Below are 26671 nucleotides of genomic sequence, written 5' to 3'. Positions count from 1 at the left end.
TTCACCTTCAGCCTCTTAGTGTCCGTGCTCTGGCTAGGCTGGGGTGCAGGAGCCACCGGCTGAATGCTGCCCGACGTGACTGTCTTGAGTCTCTCCAGGCCGCTGCTCAGGGCAGTGCTCAAGCTGGAGCGGGACTGCTTCCTGTCGGGGCTGCCCTCCACGGGGGCCGCACTGAGGGGCTTCACGGGGTGAGGGCTGTGAAGACAGACACAGGACAGGTGATGGGGAGAGAAGAGCCTGGAACAAAGTAGGGGCCACCTTCCTGGTTGCAGCCTGCAGCCTGTTGGATGGTCAAGGTCTCCAGGCAGCAGTGCCTAGTGCTGTTGCATCCTTGCCCTGCTCAAGGACCTGGCCTCTCTGCAAGGACAGCACACTCTGCACCTGGACCAGTTCCCTTAACCCTTTCTTGAAGGATGCAGCCAAGTCTCCTGGCATCCCAAGATGGTGAGGAGACTTCACCATCTCTCAACCACCTCTCACTCCTGGCTGCTCCCCAGCCCTACTGAGATAGGCAGAACCCTCCCCAGCTTTGCAGATGCTCCAAACAGGCACCTTGTGTCACTGGCCTTCTACTCCAGGACACAAAAGCCATGGCCTAACTCCTTACTTCCTGCTGGCTCCTTCAATCCATTTCATGGGACACTGGCCCCATGAACCCACCCCGTGCTGGAGGTGCCAACACCATTGGTTCTCTCCTCCATAGGCTCCATGGAGCCCACACCTGGACCACCCTTGTCCTTCAGGCCACTCTCCTTCTCCCTCTTTCCCTCCTAAGACCTCCACCTGGTTTTCTGACCTGACAGCCCCTCCCCAGGCTTTGCTGATACTATGCCCGCAGGTCCCTGCCTCCCCTTTTGCTCCTGCCACCTGTGGATCCCCTGCCTCTGCAGGCTGGACCTTGCTGGTACCACGCTCCCCTCTACCCCACCCTCTGCTCTGAGCATGTGGTGCTCAGGTCACGGCTGGGGCAGAGCTCCTGGACTTCAGACTGCGTCCATCTAATCCTACCACCTGCCTGTCTCTCTCCAACCAATCAGCCATGTCAGCAGACCATCCTCCCAGCCCCAGTCTCTCCATCAGTTACTTTTCTACAGGTAACCCACCCTCGCTCCTGCTGCAGGACACTGGCCCTGCTACCAAGGCCTTCCACGGCTCCTGCCATGGTAAGAAAACAAACACAGTCTCTAACACAATCTGGTCCTTGCCCCTTTCCTCACCACCAACGCTCGGCTAGTCACAGGCTCTTATACAAAAGTTATTCCTCCATAGGCACACTGCCCCTGCCTTCCATCAGCCTGCTGATTCCTACATGTTTCCAAGCTCTGTAAAATCTTAATCACCCCAGACTGATTCAGGACCCTCCTCTAGGATCCTCCGGTTGCAAAGCCCCTGAGCATTATGTTCACAAACCAACCAACCTGCCCCTGGGGGACCTGCTTACAAAGTCAGGTTCACTGCACTGAGATGTAGACTGCCCAAAAATCACAAATGGAATGGCTTAGTCCCAGGCCCCAGGAAAACTCACCCAGGGAAAGCAGCTATGGTTCTTCAGTAGGGTCAAGGGTTCCATGAGCATGACAGAGCACCTAGGCTCAGGGCAGAACCCATCTGGGTACTCTGCTGCAGAATGCTGGGAGTGTGCACTGGGCCAGAGCTGGGCAGCAGCTCTAAGCCACACCAAGGGCTGAGCAGGGATGGCAAGGTTGGCTAGCGCAACCCCAGGGCACCTACATGAAGGGCTGCAACATGGGCTCCAGCAGAGGGACTCTGGGGGCCACAGCTCTCACAGAAATCAGTTTTTCACGTGAGAAATGGCGACAGCTGTATGTGGCCCATCCACCTCACAAAGCTGAGCCCATGTCAGGCATGGGGTTGGAGCCTATCTCCTCTGGAAAGAACCCAGAGGAGATGCTTTCCCAAGGTGGCAGTGCTGGGGACAGCAGGAGCAGCGAGGACACTGCAGACAGTGGCTACCAGCTTGCCTGTACTTCCTCTCATCTCAGGGAGTGGTCTTCACACATGGTGCTGGGGAGGAAGGCAGAACAGTGCAATTCCCTCCTACCCACAGGCCACACGGTAGCCCTGGCCAGCCAGGGTCCTCCTGGGTGCACCTGTGTCCCCTGCTGGATTGCAGCTCCTGGGCATGAACTTTGCATGCCCTCTCTGACATACAGAGCTGGTCCAGTAAACTAGGATGAAGCAAAATACACAGCAGCAAATGCCTGAGCATGGAGGCCAGTGCTGGTGCCTGGCCTGCTCCTCAAACTCCAGCCCTGCTCTGCCCCCTTCACTCAGGCAAAGTCACAACCAGCAGCCATCACCCCCTGCCTCCCAACCACCTCCACCCTCTGAAATCTTGGGCTCAGTTCTCTCCAACAGGCCAAAGCTGTGGTGGGCTCAGCTGCAGTGGATGGCTGCAAAGGCCGTGCTCAGGGGGACACAAAGGTATCAAGAGTTTCAATTCACCTCTTTCCTCTGCAAGTGTCCCCAGCATACCTGAGGCCTGGCCCCTCCTCTGGCTTCCTGCTTCCCCCTCACCCCATCTCCAGTCTGGACAGGAAATTGCTGTGGTCTCTCTCTTGGTCGATGGGAGAATGGATTTCCCCAGGGCTGAGTGCATGAGCTCCAGAAGGGCCCATGACTCAGCTCCTGTGCCCCCTACCCCCACCAGCCTGTGCTGGCTTATTCACTTTCCTGCTCTCCCCAGCACCCCACAAGCATGGCTCCCCAGTCCTTGGCTCATGGAGGAATGCTGTCAGTCCCTGAAGTCATCTCTGATGTCACAGCATCAGAGCTGGTGGCATGGCTGGGGTCTTGAGTCTCCTCTGTCCTAACTACCCATCCCCCCGCCACACACACACACACACACACACACACACACACACACACACACACACACACACACACACACACACACACGCACACTGGGGCAGGGCTCTCATCTAGCTGCTTGGCCCCGCCATCCACCCTCTTCCTCTTGCAAAGTACCTCTGGGAGTGGCCACTCACCTGGTGCTGGGCTGTGGCTCCTCAGCTGGTCGTGTCTCCAAGGGCAGAAGCACAAGCGGGGAGGCTGGGGTGGCTGCAGCGTGGTCCTCCCCAAGCAGGGCAGGGGCGCCCCCAGGGTGAGAGGCTGACTCTCGGAGGGGCGGGGAAGAGGAGGTGAGGGACCACACTCCGGGCACAGGAGAGCACAGAGGGTCAGGCCCCCCGTGGCGGTGGCTGGCCCAGGGTGGGAGAGGGGGTGGGAAGGCAGGCTCTGGGGGCGTGGGCAGCTCTTCTGGGCCAGAACGGATGGAAGATTCCCTGGACCCTGGTGGGGATGTGGATGGGAGGCTGGGTGGATCTCGGCTCTCCTGAGACAAGAAGGGCTCCAGGGTGTCATCCTCAGCCCACGGATCAGGCTGCTGGGGGGTCACTGACAGGGGCCCCACCTCTTCTACTGGTCCCTGGCTCTGAGTCTCTGGAGCCCCCCAGATCTGCTGACTCAAGCTTGCTGAGTGCTGGGACGCGGGGGCAGGGTCCTCAGAGCAGCTGGTGGACACAGGCGGGCAGGGCCCAGATGCAGGGGCGGCGCTGGCATCCTCCACTGCTACATCCTCCAGACCTGGCTCTCCCAGCCGGACTCCTGATGAACTGCTCCCAGCCTCCTCGGACTTCAGCTTCTCCCCCTCCTCCAGGCTGTCCTGGCGCCCCGCAGCCAGCACACTGGAGGAGGTATCTTCTCCCCCTGTCCCTGCCCCCGTGGGCCTCGGTCCATCCAAGGCCTTCTCTTGCTCCTGCTCCTCCTCTTGGGCCAGAGAATGGGAAGGTGTGAAGAGGCGAGGTGGCTTGGGAGGTGGCGAGCCAGGCTGCAGTCCCTTATCCGATACCTGCTTGGGTACAGCTTGTGGATCCGGTTCCAGGCAGGCTGGCCCCTCACTCCCCCTGGGGACCCGAGTTTCCGGCAGTTCTGGCTGTACCTGGGGAAGCGGCTGCACATCAGACTCTCCCTGGACTGGCGAGGCCATCTCAGCAGCAGGAGACACGGTGACCACGTCCCAAGGCCAGGAATCGTCCACTGTATCGAGCTCATGGAAAAGCTGGCTTTCGCCCCGGGAGGTCTCCTCATCCTGGGCCTCAGGGGCATTGTCCTCAGGGCCAGGGAGCCTCTCCCACACACTGATCACTTCCGGGGAGCTGAACAAAGACGTCCCACTGCCTGCTGAACTCTGTCCTGCTTCCCCATCTGGGGCTGGCGGCTCACTGTCCACATCTGAGGCTGAAGATCTTGCACGCAGTTGAGCTGATATGGCAGGTGGGCTGGCCCCGGCAGGCCCGTGCAGTCCCAACGTGGCCTCACTCGCACTCTGCTGGTCCAGTCCCAAGTCCAAAGGGACACTGGGCCCCGGCCACATGTTGCTCCCACCTCTTCCTCCTCCTCCCCCAGGGCCTCCCAGGGGCTCTGCTGCCTTCACTGTCACAGCTCTGGGGCCCAGATCTTGTGGCCCAGCCACCTCCAGCCCCACTCCTGCAGGGACCTGGACCTCGCTCCTGGCCTCTGGAGGCAGCCTGCCCACGGCAAAGAAGTTGAAGGTGTCGTCCCACTCAGGCAGGGCTTTCCCAGGGAAGGCCAGGGGGGCGGGGTCGGCCCTCGAGGCCCTGGGGAGAGAGGGAGCAGGTGAAGGAGAATTTAGTGCTACGAGCTCCTCGAAGAAGGGGTTGCTTTGCAGGGAGGTGAGGAACGGGTTGGTGACCCCCGAGAATCCAGACGGGGTGGCTTCGGGGGCGGCGGCACTGGTGGCAGCGGTGGCGGCAGTGACAGCAGCGGGGGAGGCGGCTACAAAAAGGTTAGTGCTTAGCAGGGGCGCAGCGGTGGGAGCAGGAGTGGGGGGGGCGGCGGCCCAGGGGGAGCAGGGGAGGTGGTGAGGAGGAGCGGCTGGGTCAGGTTCTACCTGAGGAGACACGTCCAGGCTGTGGAGGGAGACAAAACCGTGAGCCTCCTGGTTAATGCCAAGACCCGAACACCCTGCTGAGCACCACACCCCCGTTCCTGCCACCGACCGCTCAGGCAAGGGGGCAGAGCAAGCCGGTGGTGATACCATCAGGTGTCACCCGAGGAGGAGGAGGAGGAGGACGCAGGGCAGAGTGAGCTCCGGTCCCTTCCCACAGGCCAGTCCCAGCCTGAAGCCAGCCTTCTTCCTGCTCTGCCCAGGCCTGACCACTGAACAGTGACAGGGGTGACAGAACCAGCCCCTGCACCTGGCAGACGGCGCCCATGAGGACTGGTCTCAGAAGATGAAGGTGGGGGGACATGGCTGCTGTGACTGTCACCCGGGGGTCCTACACATAGATTTCCTAGCATCCCTAGGACTTCTAGGCCTCATGGGCCTCTCTCTGCCAACTCCCACTTGTCCTCACCCGGCCCCGCCCCAGCAGTGTCCCAGACCCTTGCCTGCCCATGGATACCCTGGGGAAAGGCTACAAATTCCTCTCCTAGAGCAGCACCTTCTGCAGGGAACGAGGGGACGGACAGAGCTGACTCTAACAGCCACGGTGCCAGGGATACAGACAATGAGCCTCACGCGTAGGACACTCCCAGATCCCAAACCCATGGCTATGGGCTAAAAATGCAGTTTCCAGACATTCTTGTGGCCCTGTGCATCCCTATAACAAATCCCCATCCAAGGGAGGGGCTCCAGTCTTATCTCACCATAGGAAAAGGAGGAAGGTGAGAAATCTTGTTCTTCCCACGACGGCCCCAGCACCAGCTACATCCCCAGCGGGCCCCGGGGCCAAGGCACTACCACCATGGGAGTCAGGCCCCTGCCCCCTGCCCGCACCAGGAACAGGGCTGGGCACTCTGAGCTGCCAGGAACTCCATCGGTGACCAGTGGCCACAATGGTCTGAGGGCAAGAAGTCCCATTGACACAGAAAAGCAGTAAGCTCATCCCACGGTTCCCCGCAGGCTCAAGCTAGCTGGCTGCTGGTGGTGAGAACTGCAGGGAGAGGAGTTCCAGGGGTGCAGACAGGAAGCCCCAGTCCCGGTTCAGCAGCAGTCTGGTCCCTTGCCCACACACACACACTCCCCAGAGGTATACAGGCTCCCACTGGTAGGGACACAGCTAAGGGCTCTCCCTAGAAAGTGGGACTCTAGGCGCCCCTAAAGCCCAGGAGGTTTCCTAGAGCAGGTGGTGCCCACAATCTCCCACGCATGCCTCCTCTATTTGCCGTACACCAAGCACATGTCCTCTCCCTGCTGTCCCACTGGGCCCAGACCTGAGACCACTCTAGCTGCTCCTAGACATGGCTGCCTCTGCAAACAGCCACATCTGCACAGGGAACAGAGGTGGGGGCACTCCTGCATCTTAGAGTCTGTCAGGCAGGCCTGGCCATTCTCTGGGGCCCCAGCAGTAGGGCCACTGGTCCTGCTGATTTTCTCTTTCAGGACTAAATGTTGGGGGAAGCTATCCCATGTCCAACTTCAGGGTCTGTGGGGACACCTCAGATGACTGGCTCAACCTGCCCCTTAACGCATCCACCATGTGCTCGGACACGTCAGTCCTACACCGGGGAGCCACCCGCAGCTAGAGGCCAGGTTTCAGCAGCAGGCACATCCTGGCCAGGCGTGCCCTGCTTCCCCAACCCTCAGTCCTGGCGGATAGGGGTGCACCTGGGTCCGCAAAAGCCCCCAAACAGGCAGTCCCACAAACAGCCAGAGGGAGCTTGTGAGGCAGGCCCAGCCCTGCTCTGTGCCCTCAGCTCTTCTCCCCCTGCCTACTGAGGTCCCCAGTCACTTGGCCTCCTCCAGAGCTATGCCTGAACACATCCCCTCACATCACCGGGGCACAGTGAAGTGACCCAGGGGGCCTCATCAGCTACCAGGAGGGTGGTCACAGAATCTGCCTCTCAGACCACAACACCTAACACAGCAGCAGCACAGCAGGTGCAGCCACACTGGTGCTAAGTCACCAGGCACACGTGATGGTTACTCACTCACACCACTGAGTTTCTCAGCTGCCACAGCACATTCCAGGCTTCCTGGGACTCCCTTATGCCCATGCCATGCAGGATGGAGGAACTTGGTGTTCAGGGAGTGCTTGAGGCTAAAGTCACTGTGTTTTTTTCCATCAGAAAACCAGGCCTTTCACCACAGTGCTCTGGTTGGTGCCGAGCAGCACAGGGCTGAGCAGAGACAGGCACCACTCTTGCAGCAGGTGGCCCATACCACAGCTCAATGTGAACGGCCAGCAGCAGCAGGGCTAGCGAGTGTGGCCAAGTCCTCCACAGCTTCCCTCCTTCCTTCACGGGACATACGCAAGTGGACCCAGGGGAGGAGGGATGGAAGGGTCATCTCTGGGAGGGCCTGTGTCCTGGGGTCCTGCTGCTCTCTCTTCTAACTACCTTTGGAAGTCTCTGGGTACCAGCTTGGGCTTCCTCTGTCAGGCATCAGTGCCACAAGGGGGCACTAGAGGGCGCTGCTGCCCTTGCCAGTGAGGAATACCCAGAGATCAGCAATGGCAGAGGGGACCTGCAGGGCAAAAGCACCCAATCCTCAGGGCCTCTGGACAAGACACTCTGGGTCCACCCTTCAGAGTCCATGCTCCAGCTCCCCGCTGGGCAAGCTATCTCCCTGTGCAAACCAGCTTCCCTGGCCTCAAGGCATATAGAGCCTGTTCAGCTAGCTCACTCCCCAGGCCACCTGACCCAAAGAACAGCCCTTCTCTGCCCTACCTGGGTGTACTTTGACCCTGGAGCCTGCCCCTGCAGCTGCCACCTGTGAGTGGGCCCCAAGGGGAGGATGAGCATGTCCCAAGTGCCCATCAGCCTCTTGAGACTGAGCACAACGCTCAGAATCCAAGTGTGGGCAGGAGAGAAACCCTGGCTCCCTACGTCCTTCAGTGAGCCACGTGGTCCAGACTTGTAAAGGCCATGAGGAGAGTGGGGAATGAAGTCGGGGCTGTCAGCATCCCAGGAACAACCAGCACGCCAGCCTTACAGGGTGGCTGGCAGGTGCCTAGGCCAGCCTGAGTGCTCACATGCAAACAACCTCACCCATGTGTTCACACACCCCACCCCACCCCCCATCCCCGTACCAGGAAGGCCCAAGGCACCGAGTGCCAAACCCCCAGCTTCTCCTGGGTCTCCCATCACCTGCAAATCCCTCTGGGTGCTGCAGTGGCACCAGGCTCAGTCTAGACTTCTGACAAAGAGGGGTCCATCATCCCTTCCTGCCAATCCTGCTCTCAGCTGCAGATGGCCAGCAGCTCCCCTGGGCTCCAGGGCACAACGCTGGGCAGAAAGAACCAAAGCTGTCGTATCAAGCAGATGGGGGCAGGTGGTACCTTCCTGAGCCTCCTCCAACCCCACACCCAGCATCCCAAGGCTTGGGCTAGGGCGCAGACCCAGAAAGCCTGTGCTTCTCTTCCCACCTCTCAGCACCCTGAATTTCCCAGGGAAAGAGAAAATCTGGGGCTGCAGGATCCAGAGGCCTCCCCCGGCCTTGGCTCCTTCCCACCCCACTGACTGCCTCTGAACCCATGGGAGTGCTGGGTGTGGCTCCGGTAAGGGAACAAAAACAGCTGGCTGGGGTTGCCACACACGCTGCCGACCTGTCCAGCCTGGGGACAGGCAGGGACATGTGCTTGCAACCCTCACCTGGAGCCCCTCCTCTGGCTCAGAGCTAGGCGGCGGTCCAGGGGTGAGGGTAAGGGCTCAGCAGGGTCACTGGCAGAGCAGGGGTCACCAGTGCTGCACTCCCAAGCAAGAGACACTCAAGAGGGTCAGAGCCCCCAAATGTCTCCAAGGACAAAGCCTGGCTTATGCACTCTGAGAGTTTTCTCAGGCTCCTGCCAGGGTGGGAAGCAACTTAAGAAGGGAGAGCCAGGCGAGGGGGCAGCTGTCAGAGGAAGGAGCTCAGAGAGGGGGCGAGGCCAGCTGCAGAGCCAGGGCAGAGGGAAGTCTGGTCCTTTCTACATGCCAGGGATCTCTCACTTTGAAGCCAGGGGGCGCCAGGAAGCCTCTCCCCGCCTTTTGTCCTGGTCACCCCTCTCTCAGGGGTGGGCATGCAACTCAAAGGCCAAGTCCCCTAGGCTGAGGAGCTGGGCTCTCCAGGAGCTCTGCCATCGTGATTCACCTGGGTCTACACAGTCAGCCTGGGCTTTGACAGACAGGGACCCCGGGGCTCCCATGCAAAGCCAGCACCGGGCAGCCTCTCCCCAGAAGCGAAGCTGGCCCTGCCTAGGACCTACCTGGGTTTCTGGGTTGATTCCTTGGCCTCTCTCAGCCCAAACCAGCTGCTCTTGGTCTTTTCCTCCGAGCTGGACGAAGGGTGGGGGGAAGTACCCAGCGCAGGGCCTGCCTTCTCCCCCACTGAGCTGCGGCGCCCCAGCTCGCTCCGACTCAGCCCAGGGGGGTGGTGGTGGAAGAGGCCCAGTCGGGGCTTGCGCTCATCCTTCCGGACTCCTTCCTTCTCCACTGCTGCCTCTGAGGAGGCCACAATGGGCGTGGCCACTTGCACGGGCTTGCCCTCAGGTGGCCGGGCCCCCTCCTCCTCTCCGGAGCGACTGGCCGCAGCCTGCACTTTGGACTGAGCGCTCCGCTCCTCCGCTCCGGCTGCCTCCGAGCTGCTCGCACTATGACCACCTCGGCCCCCAGAGTCATCTGCGGGGCGAGAGCCTTCCTCCGAGGACCGATGAGAGACGCTGTGCAGGGAGCTGGAGAGTGGCAGAGGGCCCGAGATGGAGCTGCGGTGTCGCGGCAGGGGGCCCTGGGGCTCCTCGTTGTAAATGTGGCTCCCGTTGACGCAGAGGGAAGAGCGAGAGGCAGCGTCGGAATAGCACTGGAGGTCGAGGAGGGCACGGGGAGGGGCAGCGCGCATCTGGCTGGCCTCGTCGCTGTAGGTCCTCTTGTGGGTGAGCAGCTTGGGAGACGGGGCGGAATCCCTGCCTGCAAAGGGAAATGTACACATGGAGTCAGCACACCCCCTCCCCTCCCACCCTGTGCCCACCCCACCGCCCGTGGCAGAAGGGACCCACGCCCACTCACCGCCTTCCGTGGACAGCCAGCTGCTGCGGCTGGGGGAGCGCGTGAGGAGCTCAGCCCCAGGGCCCTGGTAGGCCAGGCTGCCGCTGGCCGAGGACAGGGTACTGTCGGAGCCCAGGGAGGTGTTGGACTGGGTCAGTGATGACTTGCGCAGCTTGTGGCGAAGGAAGAAGCCCTTGGCTTTGCCCATCTTGCTCAGGCTGCCCAGCTCAGGGTCCTCCAGGGCGCTGCTGGGGAGGATGGCGGAGGCCGACTCCAGGTCGAACTTCTTCTTGCCCTTCATCTTGTCCTTGATCTTGCTGAAGGGGGACCGCGGCTTGTCCTTCATGGACAGGTCAAACATGCTGGCGCTCAAGTTGTTGCGCGTGAACTGGATGCTGACTTGGATCTCTCCTCGTTCCTTCTCCGTCTTGCCGGGCTTGGAGTGCAGCTTGTACCACCTGCAAGGACACAGGGAAGTGGGCTGGGCTCCCAGCACAGACACCCCGATCCTGGGTTCCCACCCGTGACCACCAAGAGCCTCTCCCCAGCAGCTCCTACTCCGACACACTGGCCAGCATGTCCCCATTAATGGCACAGCTAAGGTGGCTTTGGACTTGCCCGTGATAAAAGAAACCACATCCTGAGAGGCAGAAGCTCCTCCTGGACCACCCTGCCATGCTCCTCACCCACCCCCGCGCTCAGACACCCCCTCCCTGCCTCACTTCCTCCTTACTCCTGTGTTTCTGAAGCCCAAAGGGATGAGCTGCATCTCAGAGGGACCCCACATCCCTAGGCCCATGGCACCAGCAGACCCTCCCACATTGTCCTCTATTTACATCTACTTCCCTGGACTGGTCCCAGGCAAAGCTCTGCCCTGCACCACCAGGGAGCCCTGTAAAAGAACACAGAGGCCCAGGGCCAGGAATGCTAGTGCACTTACGCACACTGACTCAAGTCTCCTGCGAGCTGAAGGGACAGGGGTGACAAAAGGAGGCTGAAAGCAAGAGGCCCAGGAAAGGCAATGCACGAGTGCTCACGTCCACTGAGTGGCTACTGTGTCACAACCCGTGAGACCCTGTGCCCACTTTACAGATGAGGAGGCTGAGGCACAAAAGCAAAGTAAATTCATCTAAGAACCAGTAGCTAGTGGAGGAGAGGAGACTCAGGGCCAGGTTTTCATCCCAGCAAATCCCGTGGGATTACATTACACAAGACACCCTGGTGGCAGGGACCCCTACATGTTGGGGAGGAGTGTCCGTGTGTACAGGATGGCAACTTCAGCTCTGCTCGTTACAGCATCTGAGATGTGGTCCTGCCGGGGAAATGGCTTGGCAAACTGTGGTTGGTGCTTCCAGGCAATGAGATATCACACAGCAGCCAAAAGACGCAAACTCCCAAGCTGTGAGAAGATGGGGGAGGGACTTCAGTGTCCCAGCCAAAGAAGCCAGTGTTGTGACACAACAGGCCAAGGCTGCCATCTTCGAGGGGGACACACAGGGGTTCTCAGTGGACAGTCCTTATGACAACCCAAATACCCAGAACTGAGCCATTGTGGGCGTTTGGGACCAGTTTGTCTTTGTATGTTGAAGAGGTATGCTAAAAGGTTTCCTGCCTCCCAACTGTACACCCCTTTGGGATAGTCATTGTGACTCAGCTCTTACATGGTCGTTGGGCTAAGAGCCAGCTCCTTCCTGGGACTTACTTGGAGTCCTGAGTGGAGGGACCCCAGGCTGTAGTCTTCCTCTCAGATCTGGAAGACAACGCCCTAGAAAGGTATGCTTGGGATGCACGCTGGCACACACAGGGAGAGCTCAGGGCCAGATTTGAAGGCTCTGAGTGGCTCCAGTGAGTCTGGGTAGGAGTGCTGAATGAGAGAGGGAGAGAGGGTCATCGGGGACCCCAGGAGAGGCTCAGAAGACAGGCCAGCCAGTCAGCACCAATATTCTTAGGCCACTCACCCACCCTGGGCCTGACCCTATAACTCACCACTTTTTCAACACTCTCCCTAAGCCTGGACAAGGCCCCAGCCATAGGACACAGGAAAAAAATGATCAACTCCAGCCCCAGGCCAGCCACGGCCCAACTGAGATACCAGAATCCACCAATCCAGGCAGCCCTCGCGGGACCAAGAGGTCAAAGGCCAAGGGCCCCACTAGTCACATTCCACATGCATGGCCAGCCCTAACCAGGCTTATCTCTAGGTAAGTAGTGGTGGGATGCTGTCGCTGCCCACACAGTGTGTGCTTGTCCTGTCTGAAATGCAAGGGAGAGAAGAACACAGTCTACAAATCTAGAGTGCTAGAAGCGAAGCCCCCAAGCAGGAGGGAGGGTGCAGAGTCTGCTTGCTACAGTGCCCTGTACCCAGCAGCTTCCTCATCTACCTGCATGTCCTTCCTACAGGTGGCAGACTGCCCCACCTGCCTGCCACCCGCCTCCTGAGCTCTCCAAGCCCCAGGCGCCACGTGCTCAGGACACAAGGGTTCAAAGGGATGAGGATGCCCTGGCACTCCTGCAGCCTGGGTGGGACAGAACGGTCTTTGCAACTGAACACACGACGGACCCTGCTTTGGGAGACATACACAACTGCATTTCTCAAACTGCCAGGGGTTAAAGAGCCACAGGAACTTTTGAATATGCAAGTTCAAAGGGGTTTAGTGCAGCATCTAACATGCTGCTTGGAAAAACACATTCCCCTATCATGTTGGAGAGTCTAAGTTCTGGTCCCAGCTCCGCTTCCAAATCCAGCTACCTGCTCATGTACATCCTGGAAGGCAGCAAGTGTCAGCTCAAGTTGTGGAGACCCGGACTGAGTTCTAGGTCCCTGACTTTGGCCTGGCCCAGTCCTGACTACAACAACAGGCATCAGAGAAGAGAACCAGTAGATAGAAGCCCACTCTTGCTCACTCGCTTGTCCTTTCCAATAAATATTTTTTAAAAGATTTAGTTATTTGGGGGGCTAGGGCAGAGGATCATGTGGCTAATCCTTCACCTGCAAGCACCAGCATCTCATAGGGGTGCTAGTTCATGTCCCAGCTGCTCCACTTCCCATCCAGCTCCCTGCTTGAGGTTTAGGAAAGCAAGCAGAAGATGGCCTATATTTTTATTCAAAAGGCAGATTTACAGAGAGAAAGGCATCCATGGTTGCCTCCCCTAATGGCTGCAACAGCTGGGGCTGAGCTGATCCAAAGCCAGAAGCTTCCTTCAGGTTTTCTACATAGGTGCAGGGTACCAAGGTTTTGGGCAATCCTCAGCAGCTCAAACTCAGAGCTGAATTCCTGGGCAGCTGAGACATGGAGAAAATGGTTACAGGCCACTGCAATACCTTTCCCAAGGCTCTCGGCAGGTCTGGCATGGACTTGGGACTCAGCCCCAGCCTCCTCTTCCTCCCACCCCTACTCCAGGAGTAGAGGACAAAAGTGGAATGGAAGCAGCAAGGAAGGGTCATGAAGTGTCTACTGCTGAGATGAGGGTCCCAGTTGTTCAGCTCATGGAGCTCCCAGCCCCTCACCATCAGTCCCTGCCACCAGCTTCCTGGGAACATGTGTGGACTAACAGCTGTCACAATATCATCAAGGAAGCCTGGCCCCTAGGGAAAGCCGACCGGGAGCCAAGGTCCAACAGACCCCCTGCAGGTGTTGGAAGCTGGAAGCAGGTGCAAGCCCATACACACCTTACTCACCCCCAAGTCTCCTTAGTCCAAGATTCAGAGCCCAGGAACCCTGCCCCTGGCTGGGACTCCTACCCACCATTCACTCCAGACCCAGAGACCAGCTTGGTCTCGTTCTCTGCCCCCTTTCACCTGAGATCAAAGCTCTGTTAGCTCTGTCTTCAAATGACTGCAAGCAATCCAGTCTTCTAACCACGCTCAGCCTGCAGCCCAGAGTGTGGGCACTGCTATTCCTGTTCCTCACAGTCTCTCTCTCTCTCTGTCTCCTGACTTTTCTGGGTCTCAGGCCCTAGGACTCTGCATCTCTGGCCCCCTCAGGAGGCTGGTTCCCTCAAGGCCATTGCACCTGCTGTTCCCTCTGCCTGAGACCCAGAACTTTACCTTCTAACTGCGATTCTCTCATCCAGGATGGGCACTCTAAGCTTACCCAGGTACCAAAGGAACCTGTTGGGGAGGGGCAAGGGAGGGCGTTGGAGTGGGGAGGGGCTCCAGGAGGGTACCCAGGGCTGTGCAGGGCACCAAGAGCAGTGAGACATTGGCCGGAGGCTCTGAGTCCCCAGTGTCATACCACAGTGCCCAGGCTGACCCTCGGCATCCTGCCTGCTGACCAAGGTAACTCCAGAAAAGCACAAGACAGTCTTGTGCCCCTGTGAGCAGGAGAGTAGGCAGTGCTGGGGGCTTGTCTGGATCAGGCCCCCATGCCAGTCTCCTGCTCCCTTGGCAACTCTTCACCTGAGCCTCGCTCCCCAGGTCTGTACATCCTGAAGCATGAAAAGTCAAGATGCAATTTATTGGCTGGAGGAATCTTCCAGAAGGGAAGAGAAGATAAGGGAAGGTGCCAGCATGAAGGACAAGAAATACGGATCCAGTTCTCCCACCCTAGCCTCCATCTCCGCACTTGGCTTCACCCTCTGTACAAACAAGAGCCAGCAGGACTCCACAGGGGACAAGATAGGTGACTCAGAACAAATGCTGGGGAAACCACAAGGCACCTGCTGCTGACATGGCTCGCCCCAGAGTTCCACTCTGGGCTGATGGCAGCCACTTCAAGTGAAGCTCTACTTTTGTACGTCCAAATTTTGTGCTCATCAAAGGCTGCAACCTTCACTGATTCTCATTGCAAATGCTACTATGGAGGCACAGAGGGTTCTTTTGAAGGTCATCACCAGACTGGGAACTAAGGATCCAGGACCACTGTGGCTACATGTGGTCCAGGGGGACTCACTCATGCTCGCCTGGGTCTGTTTGGAACTGACTGTGGGTTTACATCACACCTCTGCAGAGGTCAGGCTTTGTGCCCTGGTCCTAGAATGAACACCCCCTCGCCCCAACACTCCCCCACCTCTGTTCCTGATCATGCTTTAGGCCCTTAGCCTCATGCTTGGCTCAACATCCTAACATGGGGGCCAGACCCTGGGACCCTGCAGCCCATCCCGCCTCCCTGACCCACCACGACTGCACATACCCACTCTGGGGGACACAGGGAATGAGCCAGCAAGATCGTACCCAATTAGCGGAGGCCTCATTCAGACCCCTGCTCACGTGTTCCTCAGTGTTTGCCAAGATACCGGGGGTATCCTCGAAGAGTGTCCCTATTTCTGGGTGGAGAAATGAGGCAGCCAGATAAAGGAAGGAAGATGATCATGCTACAAAAACATACAAACGCATGCACAGGAGGTTGAAGGGGAATGATGAGATGATTGTGGGGGTTACACAGGGAGACTTTTTTTAAAGATTTATTTTATTTATTTGGAAAGCAAGTTTACAGAGAGAGACTCTTCCATCCACTGGTTTATTTCTCAAATGACATGAGCCAGGGCTGGGTCATGTTGAAACCAGAAACATCAATTCGCCTATATGGGACAGGGGCCCTAAGCAACTTGCAGCAGGAAGTCGAGCAGCTTGAACTTGAAGTGGCACCCATAAAGGATGCCAGGATTGTAGGCAATCTGGATCTATTATGCCATATTGCTGTATAGGTTTTGGGGATTTTTTGGTTTGTTTTAAAAAAGGGACTTGCTGGGGCAGGCATTGTGGTGCAAGGGGTTAATAAGCTTCAATTGTCTCCCATATCTGCATGCCTCAGTCCCCGATCAACTTCTTTTTCCAACAATTAAAAAAAAAAATTTATTGGAGAGGCAATATTTACAGAGAAGAGACAGAAAGATCTTCCATCTGCTGGTTTACTCCCCAAGCAGCTACAACGACAAGAGTTGAGCTAATCTGAAGCCAGAAGCCACAAGCCTCTTCCGGGTCTCCCACAAGGGTGTAGGATCCCAAGGCTTTGGGCCGTCCTCGACTGCTTTCCCAGGCCAGAAGCAGGGAGCTGGATGGAAAGTGGAGCAGCCAGGACACGAACCAGTGCCCATAAAGGATCCCAGTGCATGCAAGGCAAGGACTTCAGCCACTATGTTACTGCACTGGGCCTGACCAACTTCTTCTTAATGTGCACCCTGGGAGGCAGGAGATGATAGCTCAAATACTTGAGTCTCTGCCATCCAATAGGAGACCTAGTTGGAGCTTCAGACTCCAGGCTTCAGCCCAGCCCAACACCAACTGCCCCAGGCATTTAGGGAAGTGAACCAGCAAATGCATGATTCATTCTCACTGTCACTCTACCTTTTATTACACTGGTTCACTCCCCAAATGCCTGAAAAAGAGCCAGGGCTGGACCAAGCCGAAGCCAGGAGCCAGTAATGCTATCCATGTCTCCCATGTGGGTGACAGGGGTCCCAGAAACTGTCTCATATTCTGCTGCCTCCCACGTGTTAGCAAAAAGCTGTATGAGAAGCACAGAGTAATTAAGACTCAAATCAAGAGCTCCAACATGGGACGCAGATGTCCCAGGCAGCTGCTTAACCTTCTGCACTACAAGGACAGTACATTTAGAGAACCTTGAGAAATGGGTAAGGAGGGGGCAGGAAGACACATCAGCTGCAAGGCACAGCGTCGGCAGATGCAAAGGCCAGCAGCAGGAAGATCCCTCGGGGCAGACAGATGGCCTCCAACATCACACCAAGGACTCAGGACTTCATTCTAGGTCCTAAAGTGCACTGCAGAACTCGACTTAACAACCAGGCATGGCAGACCCTATGCTGTAGAGAGATGGGCAGCTAGGAAAGGGCAAGTGGCACGGTAAGCAGACCCAGCAGGAAGCCAGCATGACTCAGGACAGATTCTGGCTAGGCTGACCCAAGCAACTCTTCATGCCCTGATAGTCATTCCTCATCATAAACTGGCTCTGTGGTTTCAATGAAGGAAGAGAAGGAAGGAAGGAAAGAGGGGGAGGGGAATGTAAGGAGGGAGGAGGCAAACCAGGACAATGAGGAGAAATGCCAAGGCCATGCCACCCTGGGCTCTCACAGCTGTTGGCAGTGGAAACTGTCACCTTCTGACACCTGGTGGATCAATGAGAAGGAATCAGCAGGGTTTTAATCTTGGAAATAAGCTGAACAAAAGAAACCTATCATAAGGGCATTGTGGGAAACTCCCAGCAGCCTGGGAGACAGGAGGCCTGGTTTTGGTCCCGGCTCAGAGTCACTGCACTCGGTAAAAAGGCTCAAATCAGCCAGTCGAGGACAGGGAGAAGGGCCAACTTACAGAGGCCAGACTGTCGGCCCTCTGCAGAACCCTCAGAGAAGCGTGCCTGCTGGGATCATGTGCAGTTTTTTCCTTGCCATGATTCCCTGAGCAATGTATAACCACAGGGCCAACATGGCATACGGCTTTACAAGTAAGCTAGAGACAATGTACAGTATATGGGAGAATGGGCGTGGGTTAAGTACAAACACTTCACCACTCCTTGTAAGGGATTGGAGCACCTGCAGAATGGTTATCCAGTGTTCTGCACCCAATCCCTGTGGATCCCGTGGGATGGCTGCCTTCAGGGTTTGAGCAGACAATGGGGAAATCCTCCCCCCCCCCACTCCCACACTCCAGCAGCCTCCTCCCTCCGGAAGGCCGCCTCGCTCCACTCCAAATGGCCCGCCCAGGCAGTGTCTTGCATGCCAGCAGAGGAGGTGTGTGGGCCTCAGGCCAACCCTTCTGTCTGGCGACACCCACAAGCCAAGTGGGCCTTTGATGTGCTATCTACAGTGCGAGGCACGCCAGACCCAATTGCGGGCGGGACACGGCTTCTTAGCAGGCCAGACAGAAGGTGGCTCTTATCACCTCCACTGGCACAGCACCAGGCCTGCCACAGGCTGTCACTCACAAGGTGCCCCTGCCTCAATGGGCACGGCTCCCCTCAGACACCAGCCAGACCCAGCCCCCCCACCCCACCCCAGGCACAAGCACTTTTGTCTGATCCTCGGGCTGCTCCTGCAGGCTGCAAAGATCTGTCACTGTCAGCCTGCCTGGGGACCCTCACACTTGCCTGGCATGACAACAGCTGTGGAAATGCCTGGGGCCCAGGCAAAGTAGCAAAGCTTGCAGGGCAGGCAGCACCATGCAGAGCAAAGAGACCTGGGCCTGCTGTTGCCCATGAGCCCCAGGAACCTGAGTGGGTCACTCTACCTCCTGAGACCCCTGCCTGAACGTGTGTAAAAATGAAGGTCACCCCGCCGCCCATGGGAAGGCAGGAAATGAAGCAACACTAGGACAGCACTCGGCAAAGTAGGCCAAGCCACACGGACGACCTGGGGCTCACTGTCTATCAAAGGCCTCTTACAGACTGTCATCAGGCCCAGGGAACCCTGCCCGGCAGGAAGGAGAGGACCAACAAGACTTTGGCATCTCCCAGGGGATCCACAATGCCAAGGGAATGAGAAATTCTGCTTCCCAGCATGCTTCTAACCCCACAGGCCGGAGCTCACAGAGAACAGACTAAGAAGTGGCTAGCAGGTGGGGAGCAGCAATAAACAACCCCACATGGGGAGGAACGGAATGTGTGCTGTGAACGTCGTGTCTGAGCAGACACAAGGAGGAGGCAGGCGCTGGGCCCGGGGGCTGAGTGGCAACCTGGGAAACCAGCAGGGCCTCAGCTCAAGTCCCAGTTCCATTCAAACCCAGGCTCTGTCCCTGACCCTAGCATTAGCTTCCTGCTGTGCACATCCCGGGAGGGAGCACGTGACAGATCATATAGCAGCGTCTCTGCCACCCACATGAGACCAGGAATGAGTTCTGGGCTCCTGACTTGGGCCTGGCTATTGCAGGCATTTGGAGAATGAACCAGTACTTAGAAAGGTCTCTGTCCATCTGCTTCTCTCTCCCTTTCAAATAAAACAAGTAAACAAGGGAGAAGAAAGCATATTAGCTGTTTGCTTATAATCACATGACAGGGAGGTAGCATGAAAGCTGGTGCTTGCTACTCATGGCCTGTCAAGAGGTAGTATCGCTTCTCGGCCTTTTGGCTAAGATCAAGGGTATTAAGGGGCAGTGGGCCACTCACGGTTGGAACAGGTGGGCACCCCACTGTACTCACACAACTCTGACCCAAGTGAGCTACTCAGGAACAAGGCAGAAAGCCTGGCTGTCTTGCCGATGGGCATGGAGGAGACCCATTTCTTGGCCCAGGCCCACCACACTTGCCTCCAATTTGCCCAACCCCCAGCAGGCCCTGTCTTCCCAAGCAAGCCCACCCTGATCACGTCAACCCTGGCAAGATAACGCCACCTCTTTGCCTCCTCCTCTGGCGTCCCATGGGCTACCTCATAGGGTGAAGGCCTGCCTGTGTGTGTCTGCCCTTTTGCAGGGAAGGTCTGCTTTTCTCCCAGTTTCCTGCCTAGCACTGTCCTAGGTCCAGTGGCCACAGTGGCTTTCTGGATGTTGAACAGAAGAGGAAAAGGCAGCAGATGGCTGTCCGGCAGTGGAAAGAGGAACTGGGTGGCCTGGAATGTTCTGAGCATGGCAAGACAGGCATGCGATATCTTGGGACAGGGCAGGAAGTCTTACGCAGCAGAGGTTCCCAGGTCCTGGGCTGCGGTGTACCCAGGCCAAGACAAGGCCTCCCAGGCCTCACTACACTCCTGAGGGGCACCTGCCGGCTCTAACAATCTCCCTCCCCAAGGGCCAGGCAATACCCCCAGTCCCAGGGACAGACACTACAAGGCTGGAGCCGCTGTGCTCACTCCCAATGTGTTGAGCGCTACCCAGGAAAAGCAGGCTTCGCTTCCAGGGGCCCACACCCAAGCACCCAGATCTGTGCCCTGAAGGACAGGGCAGGATGGCAGTCAAAAGCACAGGATCTGGCTTCTGCTTTTTCTCCACTACTGTGGTGGGTGCACCTCATATGCCTCCTAGCCATGTCTTCTCATGACACTTTCAAGGACTGAGAGGCTCCTGGCCAAAGTTAAACACCCAGTCATCCCATCCCCTAACTGATTTGGATGAAAAGTGGGAATACAGTCAGCCATAGCTCTGAGAGGAGATATGGGAAAGGAACACAGTTAGGTCGATGAGGACCTGTGCCTGAGATGGCCCACACAGTTACGCTGTGTCAAGGTCATTAACACCCCAACCATGCCAAAGGTAAGATGTCACCATCATTCGGACACACATAATGGGGGAGGAGGGTGTGACTCTTGGATGGCTCAGTAATAACACATGGAATGTTTGGGGTGGTGGGGGGGAAAGGGTGGAGAGAACAGGCTCTCAAGCCAGATTGCCTGGGTTCATGTCCTGACTGCCATGTGCTGTGTGCCTTTGGAATAGTCACTTCACCTCTCAGTGCTAATGTTTCCTCAGCTACGGAACACAGTAACAGGCACCAGTGAGCTGATGGGAACTCAGGACAGTGCTGGCCTCTAAAAGGGGGACTCAGTACGTGACATGGCTAAAGAAACAATCCACCAAAACAAAGCATGGGGTGCTCCAGGCACAAACATCCGGCGGTGGGCTGGCAAGACAGTGGCCAACTGGGCAGGTAGGAAGAGATGTCTGTTCCCAACTTGAGTAACAGCTCATTCTATTGGCTATGTCTGCTGTGCCCATTACTGGGCTATCTTGGCCCCAAGACACAGCACTTGGCACTAGCACGTCTCCCAGCGTGTGTGTGAGCGTGGGTGCATGCCCTCCCCTCCTGCAATCCTTCCCCACAACTGACTTCTCCCAGTGTGTATGTGCCATGTGCAAATGGCCCACTCCTGTCCCTTGCTCAGCTGCCCTTGTCTCAGCAGCTGGCAACAGAAACCTCACAGTGCATGTGGCTCCGCAGGCTGCTGGAGTTTCACAGAAACCACCCAGAACCACCCTTTTCCACCAACTGAGAGTCCAGGTCCAGCCAGAGCTTCCGTTTCCAGGCATCCCAGCCATCTTCTAGTTCTGATGGGCGATTCACTGACTCAGGGCTGTGCTACCCCTCCCATCCCCCAAGGGAGCAGCAGGTCAAGAAGGACCAAACAGCACCACCCACCTTGCAGCCTCTCTGACGTGCTGCCCTGGAGCTCTGCCTGGGGAGCTCCTTCTTACAGGGGCTGGGGCCTCCTCCCCTGCCTGGCCTCTGTCCTTCCTGGGGGAGGAAATAAGCTAAAGCGCTCAGCCCTGGTCAAGCCTGTCCAGGTGCAGAGGACCCACGCACATGGACGTGGCTGAGAGGAAGGGCAAGGCTGCCTCTTGGCTACACCACTTGCAGGGGGAGGCAGGGCTGAGAGAGGTGATTTCCACAGAACAAGGACTTCCATCACAGCTAAATCATATGTCCTGGGGGCATGGGAAACATCTGGATGAGGCAGTGACGATGGTGTCACCACACCAGCAGGACCACGTGCTCTTGAGGGAAGGGCAGCCCTCAAGGGCACCCAGGATGTCAGCTCTGCTGAACTGGGCTTTGGCCCCCAACTGTTCCCAGGGTGGGGATGGGCAGGACTGAGAGGGGGCTGACCACAGGTCCCCAGTAACCTCCAGTGCCCAGGCGTGGGGCAGACGGGAAGGAAGGGAGGAGAAGCTGCTGTGCCAGCAAGGAGGAGCCGCCTGAGGAGGCGCACTTCCTACCCTGGCCTACTCCGCAGACGCTGCAGCTCAAGCAACCCTAAAAAAAAAAAAAACAAAAAACAAACAAAAAAAAACTGCCAAGAGTCTTCACATCTTAAGGACTGCCTGTTGACTGCAGCCACGTCCTGCCAGCCAGCACCACGAGCAAGCTCACACACCTGGCGGGGGGTGGGGGTATAATGGTGGGAGGACTGTGGTGTCATGTCTGAAGACCCAGGGATGGAGGGCAGCCACCACGGGCCATCTCAACCTCAGGCCAATGAATAAGATGCATCCACCCTGATGCAGCCTCATCCCATCCACCACCCCACCCCGCCCTGCAGTGACCAGCCAGGCACAAGGCTCAGGCCCACATCCTCCACGGATGCAGGCCTCCCTGAGTGCTCTGCTTCGGCCAAAACCAATGACACAGCCAGCGCAGAGCCTGCCAGAGTTCCCTCCCTCATCCCAACAATCTTTATGATGGAAAGAGAGAAGCTGGTCCCAACCTCAATCAAACCCACAGCCAAAGGCCAGGAGGTTCTGCTCTCCACACTCCAGGCCTGACACCAGGGACTGGGCCACTTCAAATTAAGATGGGAGAGTGGGTGCAGAGCAACCTAGCACCACAGAGGGCTGCTCCCAGAGGGCAAAGACCAGGTGTCTCCAACTAAGACAGCCTAAGGGCAGGGTCCAAACTCCCAACTCCAAACCCTGCAGCTTCTTCCTCAGCACTCTCCCATCCATTCTGATTGTACATTCCCCCACCTAGGATGTAACCCACAATAACGGCACAAGGCCAACGGCACAAGGACCAAGTGAACCATGACTGACTGGGGGAGCCAGGGAGCCAGGTCTCTAGCTTGCAGGGAGCACTAGCAAGGGTGCTGCTGCCAACACCAGAGTGGAAGGGGCAAGGAGGCAGTTCCCAGGACTTCCAGCCCTGGGGAACCCTGAGGCCCCATAAGGTCACCATCTGTGCAATAGCTGAAGGTTAATTTGGGGAATCTACTTTCAAGTGACTTGAAAGCTTGCAGCCAAATCTTTCACCTCCCTACTGACAAAGGGTCTTTGGGGGCGACTTGGGTGCCTCGAACTTCAGTCATCCCACACAGAGCTTGACCCTGGAGTGATCCCAACAGGGATGCTATGAAAGCATTCACACCTCAGAATCAGACAGTATCCCGTCTTCTCCAGAAAACACTATGTGCATCACCCTAACCTGGTTGGAAATGAGGAAACGGGCTAAGGAATCTGCCAACTGGTGCATCACAGGACCAAGAGCAAAACGCCAGCCTCCAGTGAGATCAACAGCATTTCAGAATTATCAAAACCACTTGAGTAGAACCCTCAGGACATGCTCCATATTGGGGGACCCTGGGATGACATCAGTGGCCATTCCCCATCCCTGGGTACAGGGGAGGTTGAAAGACTGGGTGTGGCTTCTCCTCTAATTTCCCCCTTCCTCCAAATACAGGAGGAAGAAAGGAAAAATGTGGAAACAATGGTCTCACCCACTTTCCCTAGTCCTTGACCTTTCCCACCCTGGTCAACTATGTAAACATTATCAAAAAAAAAAAAAAAAATCACACGTGGTACTGTCCTGCCTTCCCACTGGGCAGGGGCAGCTCCGGCCAAGGCTGCCGGGCAGGATGGCTGCCCCGTGACCCACCCCAGGTAGGGCGGCCTCGCCAGCCAGTCCTAGCTCTCAAGCTGCCAGCAGCAAAGGGAATGGCAAAGGGCCTCAAAGGGTCAGCTACAGACACCAGGATGTTCACACACAGTGTGCACCCTGCCACCCACAGGGCCTGAGGCTCTCTCAGGCTCTAGAGTCTGGACCATCAAAACACAAGTTCTTCCAGGGCAAAGGTCAGAGGCGCTGGCAGACATGGTGAACAAAAATTCCCTCCCCCACCACTGCCACTCACTGACCACCTACTAGGCCCAAGCACTACACTGGGAGCTTCACTTCAATTCTTTCTTCATCCTCACATTAGCACCAAAAAGGCGTAACTTATCCCCATTTCACAGATGGAAAACCAAGGACCAAATGGCAGACTCAAAACTGGGATTGGTTAAGTGCAACTCTACTGCCGCTCCTCAGTACCATGAACCCACTGCCCCCCATCAGGTTGTTGGAGCAACATAGGCTACCATCCACCCTCCCTGGCTCATCGGGTTAAAGAGCAGACTGTGCTTGCAACCATTCTGCAAAGCAGAGGGCTTTTCTCTGCCCTGTCCTCTTGCTGCTGGGCAATGCACAGGCTCGCTCAGGCCAGCAGCTCCAGGAACCAGCACCATGAGTGGCCAGGAGTTGGAGGAAGGGACATAAGAGGAGGAAGCACCCTCACCCTTCCATCGGGCATGCTGCTCGGTCCAGGGAACCAATTTCACAGACTCTTCCTGCCCCTACACTGCATGCCCGACTCCTGCCCTGTCCAAGCTCTGTCAACAGTCCAGCTCAATGCACCAGAGGCAAGGGGCGGCCAGGGGCACACAGACAGATCCTGCAGGAAGAGATGACTCCTATAACAGAGCAGACAGCTGCCACTCAGACAGAGAGGTGGCGAGTCATTTTCTCCAGGACAAGCTGTCCTTGGCCCCGAACAGGCCCACCTGGACATGCAGGCTTGGCCGGCTGGGCAGCCAGGGAAGAGCCCAAGGCCAAGAGGAAGGCAAGGGCAGGAACTGGCGGGGGAGGGGGCAATCCAAGCAGCAACTCCTTGAGGGCCTGGAGACTTGGATCTGCTCCCAGCACCATCACCACCACCACCACTCCCATGCACACCAGATCCCTGAGGGGTGGGTGAGGGTCAGGCTGGGAGATGCAGGGAGCACCTCTCCTGCAAAAGCCAAGGGCTAGCAATCACCCCACACCCATCCCCTTGCGCTCCAGGAGCCAGGAAGGAGGGAGAGGACAGTGAGCAGGAGGAGGAGGAAAAAAAAACAAAACAAGGGCCAAGCTATACCACATGATCTACACCCAGCAACCAAAGGGCCAGTGGTAAGGGAAGCAGAGGAGAAGGCCACAGCCCTGACCCAGCCAGGAAGGCCCTTCCCTACCCGTGTGGTTAAAAATGTTCAAGGTCAGATTCTTTTCCACCCAAATCCTGCTTTCACTTGGTTCTGTGCCTGGCTCCCAGCTCGCCCGCCACCTCCAGGGAGCTCTCCTAGATTGACTCCGGGGGTGCTATCCCACTGAGGCCAACTTTTCCTGCACCCCTCCCCACCTAGGCCCCCCACTCTGCACTCCTCTGGGGCCCCAAGTTAAACCACTGGAGGGTTCCACCACCCTGGGACTGGCTTCCAGATACCCTCCCCCAGCCCAAAACAGGAACTGGGGCTCCAGGTTTGAAGCCTTGATCTTAACCCAAAGAAGGTGAAATTGCTGCCAAAATAAATGATTAAACACATCGGCCAGCCCTTCCAGGTGGAAGTGACTGGGAGACCATCGCCTGTTGTGCATTAACCACAGGGCAGCTGCCTGCACCTGGGGCAGATCAGGCAAGTCCTTGAGGGCTAACTCAAAGTGTATCCATCCCTTACTCAGGAGACCTCCAGTATGCAGACCAGGGATACAGATAGGGCACAGGATATCCCTAAGCAGCAAGAACAGGCCAGATGCAGATGCCCTGGGCAACCTTTAGTGCTGGGGTCACATGGCTCAGTCTCTCTCTGTCCTTTCCCAGCCTGCCTGCTGGGCATCCAGAGGGGAGCTGGCCCTTCCAAGAAAGGAAGTCAGCCCCCCAGGCCCCAGATCACCCCTCTTGAGGTTTCCACAACCCCATCCTGCTGCTGATCCCCACTCCTAATATGCCTCCCGCTTGGCCCCGCCTTAGCGCCGGGGAGGGGGGCACCCAGCACCTGTTAGGGCGAGTGAGCCAGTAAGGGACCCCAAAGTGGGAATAAGCAACTTGTCTGTCAGTTTATGCCCTTGAACGTGAGGCAAGGGGCTCACCAGCTCCAGCTGCGGTCCGAGGTCCTGTGCCCTCTTCACTACCCCTCCCTGTTAGGCCTTTAACCATCTCTGAGCACACCCCTTCCACCGCCCCCCCTCCACTCACTGAGTGTGCTGGGCGCGGCCGGCGGCGAAGACCTCGTCCAGCGCCACGGTGGCCTGGCCCAGGAACTTGTCCACACCGATGAGCGAGCGGTGCATGGTGGTGAGCACCAGCTCGCAAGCGGCGGCCGAACCCGCGGCCCAGGGCGCCGGCCCCGCATCTGCCTCTTGCGCCCGCAGCAGGCCATCCAGGGCGCCGGGCGGCAGCTCGAAGGAGCACTCCTCGCGCCACTCAGGGCAGCCGGGTGTCTTCTCCACCACTGACGTGCTGTACTTCTCGCGGCCCACCTGGATCACCGTGTACGCGTCGCTGGTGCTGCCCGCGCCCGAGCTCTTGCCCCGCAGTCCCCGGGCCCGCAGCACCGTCACCTGGACGTGCGTCGGCAGCCAGCGGGAGGGCCCCGTCGCCGGCTCGGCGTCCCGTTCCAGGGCCATGGCGGGGACTGGCGAGCAGGGGACGCGGGCGACAAACTCGGCAGCGGCAGAAGGCGGTCAAGAGCCGGTTCAGCACGCCGCCACCCGCACAGCCGGCCGCCGCAGCTGCGGGCTGGGCTGGGCCGAGGGGCCACCGCCGCTTCCCCGCCTCCCGGGCCGCCGGCCGCGCCGCAACGTCAGCGCCGGGTCCCGGCCCCGCCCCGCGGCTCCGACCCGCGCGGCGGTGCGGCAGAGGCGCGGGGGCCGCCGGTGCCGCTCCGCCCCGGCCCGCGCACCCCGCGCACCCCCGCGCACACCCGCGGGGAGCGCGCGCGCGGCCTCTGCAGAGGGTTGGGCGGGACTCCCGCGCGACCCCGCCTCGCTGGGCGTCGGGGAAGCGCCACGCCCTCGGCCGCTGCCGAAATCCCCGCTCGGCCCCCGCGGGCCAATCCCCAAGGGTGCTCCTGCTTAGATGCTCCGGCCCCGGCAACCCCCACTCCAGCGAATGCCCAAGTGCAATCCTGGCGGCGGGTCCTGCCCCGCTGCCCCCGCCGCCCCACCACGTGATGGCCCCCGCATGGACGACCTGGAAGCTGCTGCTGAGCTGCCCTCGACAC

General features: G+C 58.1%; 1 protein-coding gene across 2 annotated transcripts in view; it reads right to left on the bottom strand.

Moving 5' to 3' along the window:
* The window catches only part of RAB11FIP5 (RAB11 family interacting protein 5), a 28553-nt gene extending 2386 nt beyond the window's left edge, over positions 1-26167 (bottom strand). The window contains exons 1-5 of one of the 2 annotated variants that reach the window (XM_040993223.1): positions 25645-26167; positions 10027-10463; positions 9231-9927; positions 3009-4952; positions 6-195 (exon numbers count right to left, since the gene is read on the bottom strand). In XM_040993223.1, coding sequence (XP_040849157.1) covers positions 6-195; positions 3009-4952; positions 9231-9927; positions 10027-10463; positions 25645-26075 — 3699 coding nt within the window. In that variant the 5' untranslated portion in view covers positions 26076-26167. The remainder of the gene's footprint in view (positions 1-5; positions 196-3008; positions 4953-9230; positions 9928-10026; positions 10464-25644) is intronic. The other variant, XM_040993224.1, reaches the window with a different exon arrangement.
* Positions 26168-26671: the final 504 nt, after the last annotated feature.

Source organism: Ochotona curzoniae, unplaced genomic scaffold (genome assembly GCF_017591425.1).
Source record: "Ochotona curzoniae isolate NIBS_2020 unplaced genomic scaffold, NIBS_Ocur_1.0 contig_883, whole genome shotgun sequence".
Classification (NCBI taxonomy): Eukaryota; Metazoa; Chordata; class Mammalia; order Lagomorpha; family Ochotonidae; genus Ochotona; species Ochotona curzoniae.
Note: the sequence above shows the minus strand (reverse complement) of the source record. Positions and strands in the feature narration are given on the sequence as shown.